At 61.6% G+C, this 7,710-nt stretch overlaps 1 protein-coding gene across 5 annotated transcripts; it reads left to right on the top strand.

Moving 5' to 3' along the window:
• The first annotated feature begins 227 nt into the window (after positions 1-227).
• Positions 228-7,710, top strand: SHROOM1 (shroom family member 1). 5 transcript variants are annotated; one of them, XM_033096750.1, is made up of 10 exons: positions 228-471; positions 937-1,392; positions 4,004-5,002; positions 5,094-5,149; positions 5,370-5,579; positions 5,796-6,368; positions 6,455-6,596; positions 6,693-6,764; positions 6,924-6,965; positions 7,047-7,710. In XM_033096750.1, the coding sequence occupies exons 2-10, from the start codon at positions 1,312-1,314 to the stop codon at positions 7,377-7,379; spliced, it is 2,508 nt and encodes an 835-aa protein (XP_032952641.1). In that variant the 5' UTR covers positions 228-471; positions 937-1,311; the 3' UTR covers positions 7,380-7,710. The 5 variants fall into 5 exon arrangements, with proteins under 5 accessions (XP_032952641.1, XP_032952642.1, XP_032952640.1 ...); XM_033096749.1 differs by having other exon boundaries at positions 232-471; positions 937-1,093; positions 6,693-6,965; XM_033096747.1 differs by having other exon boundaries at positions 232-471; positions 6,693-6,965.

Here is a 7,710-nt window from a genome sequence, read left to right as displayed (position 1 = left end):
CATGAGGCCCGGGCGAGCTTGTTTTCTTAGCCAAGCTTTAAAGGAAAGGGGTGGCCGTCTTGGGCCTTGGGGCCCATCCTGGGCCTCCCCACCGAGGGGCCTGCCCCCCCCCCTCGCCCCCGGGCCCGCGCAATATGCGCGCTGAGGAGGCTGGCGGGTGGGCAAGCGCCGTAGTCTCCCTTCCTGTCCCTATTCTCCGGCTTCTCCCGCCCGGAGCAAGAGGTCTGTGCCCGGCGGAGAACGAGTGTCCACTCTCTGGGCCCGGGGCTAGACCGGCGAGCGGACACTACCAAGGGGCGGGCGGCCCCCGGAGCAGCGCTGCCGCTCCGCGCTCCCGCCCCCGGTGGCCGGACGTGGCGCCTCCCCCGCGGCAGCCGGAGCCTGGAGGTGGGGTCCGGAGTCGGAGCCCGGGGATCTGATGTCACCGCGCGGCCGCGGGCGCCCATGAGCGCGTCTCGGGCTGGAGCTCAGGTACGCGGCGAGGCCCGGAGCCGGGCGGCAGGGGCCAAGCGGCGGGATCGCGCGGCAAGGGGGTCCGCGGCCGGTTTCCCGGGAGGAGGCAGGGCCAGCCCCACGGCGAGATGGGGGCGGGGGCGGGGGTGGCGGCAGGGCCGCGCAGCAGCCGACGCGCTGTTGGGTCCGGAGGTGCGGACTCCGCGCCGAGGCTGGTCCGCGCGAGCCCCTGCGCTCCCCGGCTCTTTGCAGAGGGTTGGGGAGGACGCAGACCCGCTGAGGGGCCGGAGTTGCCGAGGGAGTGCTCGGGTGGCGAAAACTCGCAGGAAGTCCCACTCCACGACCCCCCACCCCCATCCCGCTCTCACCCTTCGGCCTCGAAGCCGCTGGAGAATCGGGTCCCTCCCGCTCAAAATCACGCTGCCCCCACCGCTCCCCCAGCTTGCGTTCTGAGTCCTCCCTCCCCGACGGCGAACCCAACAGGAAAAGTGGAGAAATGCGCGGGCCGGCGGCCATCCGCTCTCCCAGCGTCCCCGAGATCCCGCTCACCCGCCGCACCGCGTGACTCTGCCGCCCCCTGCGGTCGCCAGGCCTGCGCCTCTCTCCTCTAGCTCCTGGACTCGCAGAGCTTGAAGCCCAGGTACGTGCGTGGTCCGACAGCACCGAGATCTCCTACCCCAAGTGCCATCAGCATCCCTCATATCCTGAGCGGCACAGAGCGAGAGTTTCCGGGAGAATGGGATGCCGCTGGTACTGGAAAAGCCGTGGGACTTCCCCAAATGACTGCCCGGCCAGAGCTGGTCTGGGTTTCAAGACACAGCCCAGGTTCCAGAAACTCAGTCTGGCAGGGAGATTGCCATGCAGGAGCGCCCCACAGTGAGCCTAGTACTGAGGGAAGACCGTCCAGGAGGGGTCGCCTGGACAACTCTCCTCAGAAAGGTCAGAAGTGAGGTGGCTTTGGAGAGAGGTACCACTTAATTCCCAATAGTTTTTGGTCGTATGAGGTTGTGCGCCTTTCTGGTCCCCTTACCTGCATGTGCTCCCGTTGCCTTGGTGTGGTTTTACCCACTGGAAGCTGTCTTCATCTATTTCCCCAACACCTCTAACTAAAAACCTGGGTTTGCCTGCTGGCCTGGTCCAACCTCTCTGCTGAAGTCCAGACCCACGTCCTCACTTCCCAGCTGCCAGACTTGCCACAAACAGTGCAAAGCCCACAGGCCCCAGACTGAAGGAGCACTGGACCACTTGGCTACTCCCCATTTCAGCTTCCTCCTTCCTGAGCCTGACACCTCCACCTCCCAGGCCCCAGCTCTGCATGCTGAAGTCATCTTTCTCTCTTTTTCCTCTTTGGCTCTTTCATTCGGGTAACAAGTATATTGCAAATGTGTATAGACATTTTTATTATCCATTCAAGCTGTTTTTATTTAGTGAACTTAGAGTCTTCTGTCAACACAGTAACTCACAAATAAGATCAAATTTTCAAGGCCTTTTTTGGGGAAACAGCTTTGTATTTGAACAGTCACCAGTGCCTATACATGCAGCAGGCCAACATGGGCAGGTATGGGTGGCATGAGCCAGGGTGAACAGTGCTCCCAAGTGGGGCCAGAGGATAGAAAGAGAGGGGCTGGTGTCTGGGCAGTTAGGGTAGGTTTCCTAGAGGAGGTGACTTCCGCCCAGGGGCAGGGCTACTGTTCAGTGCAGCTTCTTACCTTCCTGAAGTCCAGAGAGTAGAAACACTTGCAAAGAGGTCCCTAAGCTGCAGTGAGACCCAATCTGCAGGGCTGGCCTTACTGGGCATACAGATGCCTCTAGGTGGGTGATGTCAAGATGGTCTGGTCCCAGGTCCGCGGAAAGCCCTTCCTGGAAGTGTTGCAGGTACTGCCTCTCCCTTTTAGGAAACACCATCGCCTCCCACTAACCTCCCTACCTGCCCTGACCAGCAATCTGTAGCATCTGTGGCCTCAGGAAAGGGAGTGGAGGGCGACCTCTTAGTGTCTAGGAGGCTCAGATGAGCCTGCTTTTCAGTTTCTACCCCAGCTGCAGGCCACCCTCCTCTGCACTCCCCACCAAGCAGCTCAGGGAAGGCCACCCTACCCCAAACGCCCCACAGCCCATAAGATGCCCCAGCTTCCCAAGACTCAAAGCTGCTCTCACCTCTGACCCAGGCACTCCCACCCACCCGACTCCTCCCCTCTCGCTCCCTCTCTCTGCTGGGGAGGTAGAGATGTCTGCCCAGTCCTGCTCTAAGCTGTGCTTCCCTGCTCTTTTGGTCCCTAATAATGCATGAATAGCCTGGTCAGTGTCCATGGGGGCAACTGCCTCACCCAGTCTGTCCCCTTCCCCGGAAAAGATTAATAGGGAGGGGAGAAGAAGGGGCATTAACAAAGAAGCCCTCTTCTTTCGCCCCTATCTACTCCTGGCAAGTCGACTGCTTTCCTTGCCATTCAACAAATATTTAACATCAACTACATGCTACGCACTAAGGGTCCAGAGATGAGTAAGCGCAGGGCCTGTCCTCAGGAAGCTCAGGGTGGGACTGGGAAGAGGGTCACAGGCAAGCCAACAATGACAATGCAGGGTGATGAGCGCTGTGATGGGGGCAGCTCAGGACACCGCAGGGATCCCAAAGGGTCAGGAGACCTCTGAGCTGAGTCCTATCAGCAGGCAAGAGTAGCAGGACAAAGAGGGGGTGAGCATGTCACTCCTGGACAAAAGGCAGTCTCTGAGGCAGGGACTGTGTTATTCTGGAATCTGCCAGTAATTTGAGGGAAGGTGGGGGCGACTGTTTCCCACAGTAGAGTTTGGGCTGTGTTGGAAGTTTCAGGCATCTAGGGGGTGGGGCAGGGTGGGGAGGACTGGCTTTCAGCAGGGTTTGCTTCTAGGAAATTGACTCTGGCTGCAGTGAGCTTGGAGGCAGGCCCAGATTCCAGGCAGGGCTCTGCCTCTTACCAGCTGTGTGCTCCTGGGCAAATCATTTCCCCCTCAGAACCACCGTGTCCTCATCTATCAAATGCAGATAGCAGTTGGGAGGAGCAAGACAAATATTTATATAAAGCACCTGGAACATACTGGCACAGAGGGAGGGAGTAAGGCTGTGAAGCTGCCCCTGCCACCTGACCTGGGTCTTTCCCCCCTCTTTTCTTGGCTCCCTTGTGATCTCAGAACGTTCTTGACCATTGTTTATCAGGGAAAGATCACATGGAGAAGCTAACAAAACATCAGGAAGTAGCCTGGGTGGGACAGCCTTGGGGAGGGAAGGAGCATGGGTACATTCTCAGCGCTCCAGGGGGTACCAGGATAGTGGGGGCGGAGGGGGGGCTGCCAGCCAGGAGAGCCCCAGTGGGGCATGGGCCGGTCGCCAGTTCCTTTCCCTGAGTTGCTCTCTGGAGCTGGTCTTACTGCCCATGACATCCTTGACCTGGGGGGCAATGCCAGCGCTTGAGACGGAGGACAGGGAGATGTGTCAGTACCTGGCTGTCCGCGATGGTGGGGCCAGCAGGCTGTCCTAACCCTGCGCTTCTCACCCACCACCCCATCTTTGTTCTTCCAGGCCCCCACAGAGCTAGCCAGCCCCGCGCTCATCCAGGCAGCCATGGAGGCCCTGGGTCCTGGGGGCGACCGCGCCTCCCCAGCCTCGTCCACGCGCAGCCTGGACCTGCGGCGGCTGTCCGCGCGCGCCGACTCGGCCTATAGCTCCTTCTCCACGGCCTCGGGCGGTGCTGAGCCGCGCACACCGTCGCCGGGGAGCGACCTCCTTCCGTACCTAGACTGGGACTATGTGCGCGTGGTGTGGGGCGGTCCGGCCCCCGCCCCGCCCGCCGCGGCCCTTCGCACCTCCCCGCAGCCGGGGTCCGCGGGCGCCGCACGCAGTGGGCCGCGTCCCCCGCAGGTCCAGGGGGCCCCGGGGCCGCTCAGCCGTCAGGCCACCCCGCTGCTGTACGCGCTGGCCGCCGAGGCGGAGGCTGCGGCGCGGGCCGCCGAACCGCCCAGCCCACCGGCCTCGCGGGCCGCCTACCGCCAGCGGCTGCAGGGCGCGCAGCGGCGAGTGCTCCGGGAGACGTCCTTCCAGCGCAAGGAGCTCCGCATGAGCCTGCCTGCCCGCCTGCGGCCCGCGGTCCCCGCGCGGCCCCCCGCGCTGCACCCGCGCTCCGCCTCGCTCGGCCACCCCGGCGGGGAAGGGGAGCCAGCGCGCTCCGGGGCCCCCGCGCCAGGAAGCGCCGGCCGCGGCCGCCTCGCCAACCAGCAGCAGAAGTGGTGCTTCTCGGAGCCAGGGAAGCTGGATCGCGTGGGTCGAGGCGGTGGGTTGGCCGGCGAATGCTCCGGTCGGGCCTGCTCCAGCTCTGGCCTCGCCAGGCTGGAGCCCAAGGAATTGCAGCATCAGGCGATGTCAGAGTTCGAAGGTCACCAGATCAGATGGCTGCCCCGAGGCACAGAGGACCCAGGACCCTGGTCCTTGAAGCTCAACACCTACAGGCCTGCTCGCAGGAGTGCTTCAGGAGAAGGCTTGGGTCCCTGGGGAGGTCTAGGAGGGGCCATGCCCATTGTCCAGGTATGAAAGAGAAGGGCTACAGGCTTGAGGTTGGGGCATCTGGGAGACTGAAAACTTGAGCCACATCTCATCCAACTGTTTGCCTTTCCAGGCTGTTTCCCAAGGAGTAGAACCCCCCAGATCGTTGTTTCAGACCAAAAATTCCAGGTGAGAGACATGGATTACTCTCCGGAGGAGGCAGCACTCATTGCTCTTGCCCAAGAAAGGAGAGGGCCTCCCACTTACCCTCATTCTGAGCCTTCTGACTCTGTCTTTTACAGACCATATCCCCTAGCACCCCGCCCCCCAACACCTTACTGTCTCTCTGGTGCAGCACTAAGAGCTTCCCTCCTGGTCACTGTGGTCAGTTCGGAGTCTCTGCCCCCAGGTTCCTGACTCAGAAGGAAGCCGCAGTGGTGTGTCCTACAGAGGGCCCCCAAAGCAGTCCCACTGACTGTGACCAGAGGGTCCCAGAGACCTGCATTGTGTCTTCCCGGCTCCCCTCCCTTCCTGATGATGAAGTTTTCCTGGAAGAAGCCATGCTGGTCAGAATGAGATCACCTCCAGACTCCCATGACCCCCTGGGGCTCCCAGCCAGGTGAATTCCCTTTTGCTTCCAAGCAGAGTGAGACACCCCCTTCCCACATACAGCTACAAAATGCTGGGCGGGGGGAGGGGGGGGGTCAGAGAACCCTCTCCTAGCTGGAGCCTGGAGCCCAGGTGATGGGGTAAGGGTGGGGGCAGGTGGCCCTGAGAGACCAGCACTGGTCTTTGGCCAGAGCTTTTTCTGACTCAGTGTTTCTTCCACTTATAGTGTCCATGTCTCTGACCAGCAGTATGGAGCTGGCTTGGGACAAAGGCCTGACCAGCCTACAGCCCCTCCAGAGCAGCCCCTCCAGGAGCGCCCAGAGACTACAGGGGCAGATGACTACTGGCAGGGGGTAAACGGTTCTGTGGGTGCCTCTAGGCCCACATGCTGTAGCCCCCCTGGGACTGCAAATGGTGACATCCCAACCACTGACTCCACTGGACTGCTGAGGACTGACACCCCCGCAGCTGCAGAGAGTGACCCCCTCAAACCTCTCTCAGTTGATGCCCCGGGACCTCAAAGCAATGATACCCCAGGGCCTCCTGACAACACTGCCCTGGCTTGGGGCTCTGGCCAGCCTGATTCCAGGCCAGCGTGGCCTAGTCCGCGTCTTGAGGAGCTGGTTCAGGAGCTGGCCAGACTGGATCCCTCTCTGAGTGACACTCTCACCTCCTATCCCAGCCCAGAGCCACCCCTGGACCTGCTGGATGGGCTGATTCCTTTAGCTGAGGTTTGGGCTGCAATGAGGCCAGCCTATGGGGAGGCTGGAGAGGAGGCAGCTGGTACTTCTGAGCCAGGGTGAGTGAGGGGCACCAGGGACTCAGAATTCTAAGCCCCTGCATTCTGGGGCAGAACAACCCAGGGAGCTCTGGCTTTGTCTCCAGGTCCTGTCTAATTAGCTCTACCCAGCTCCTGCCAACTTCTCAGGAGGAAAGAAGGCCTGACGACCTTACCACCCACCCTGTGCCTGACCAGCCATGTGGCCGGAGTCTCCCTGAGCCAAACAGCAGCATGCAAGCTAAGAAAGTGAGTGTGGTGGGGCTGGGGGAGGCTGGCTGGGGCATGAACTCGGAGTCTGAGCTAAGTCAGCGGCCCCAGACTTAAATACCCACCTCCCTGCAGGTGGAGCTAGCGGACCTCCTCCAAAAGATGCTGCGGGACCTTCAGGCAGAGCAGGAACAGCTACAGGAGGCAGCCCGGGCCTGGGCCAGGCGCGGCGCTGCCCTGGAGGCTGCGGTAGGCCAGGCCTGTGCACCCCGTGAACTAGAGCGGTTCAGCCGGTTCATGGCCGACCTAGAGCGCGTACTTGGCCTCCTGTTGCTGCTGGGCAGTCGCCTGGCCCGCGTGCGCCGCGCCCTGGCCCGGACGACCGCAGACGACGACCCTGACGAGCAGGTAAAGGGGTTCAGGCTGCGGGAGAGCCGGTCGGTGAGGCGTCCTCGCCCCGCTTACGGCGCCCTGTCCCTGCGGCTCCAGGCCTCTCTGCTGCAGCGACTCGGGCTCCTGAAGAGGCAGCAGGAGGACGCCAGGGAGCTGAAGGAGCACGTAGCTCGGCGCGAGCGGGCCCTGCGGGAGGTGCTGGTGCGGGCACTTCCCGCCCAGGAGCTGCGCACCTACTGTGCCCTGCTGGCCGGCAAGGCCGCCGTCCTGGCCCAGCAGCGCAGCCTGGACGAGCGGGTCCGGCTCCTTCAGGACCAACTGGACGTCATCAGGAGCGACCTTGGTCACCGTCCCCCATCTCCCAGTCCTGCCTGGACCCCAGGCACCCATCCTCCTGATAAACCGACCTTCCCCCCTTCTCTCATTTAATTACAGGCGGTGAAGTTAGGGAGCATTGCCCCTACCTCTCACCCATGCAACTGGGGGTGACGCTGGTTTACCCGGTGCTTTTCCCTTGGGGTGGGGATGACCCAGGCCGGGCCTTCCCAGGATACTTCTTCCAAGTGTTGTCATGTGGTGTCACCCAAGTCTTGTGGATTATTTGGAAATTAATTTATGGATTTTTAAAACTGCAGTATTCCCTCTTTTTGTGATGAGAGAGGGGCTCAGTCAGGATTGGTTGGAGGGAGAGAAGACCAGTCAGAGGAGCACATCAACTTAGCAAAAGAGTCTTTTTTCCTCTCAATAAAAATTGATGCAA

Source organism: Rhinolophus ferrumequinum, chromosome 24 (assembly GCF_004115265.2).
Source record: "Rhinolophus ferrumequinum isolate MPI-CBG mRhiFer1 chromosome 24, mRhiFer1_v1.p, whole genome shotgun sequence".
Classification (NCBI taxonomy): Eukaryota; Metazoa; Chordata; class Mammalia; order Chiroptera; family Rhinolophidae; genus Rhinolophus; species Rhinolophus ferrumequinum.
This window is presented reverse-complemented; position numbering and strand designations above follow the sequence as displayed.

Bases quoted from the DNA above. Each gene is read 5' to 3' on its own strand.
- SHROOM1 (XM_033096747.1), top strand. From the start codon at position 1,312: ATGCAGGAGCGCCCCACAGTGAGCCTAGTACTGAGGGAAGACCGTCCA. The intron at 1,393-4,003 runs GTCAGAAGTGAG...TTGTTCTTCCAG, and splicing joins GGACAACTCTCCTCAGAAAG to GCCCCCACAGAGCTAGCCAG. The intron at 6,597-6,692 runs GTGAGTGTGGTG...ACCTCCCTGCAG, and splicing joins GCAGCATGCAAGCTAAGAAA to GTGGAGCTAGCGGACCTCCT.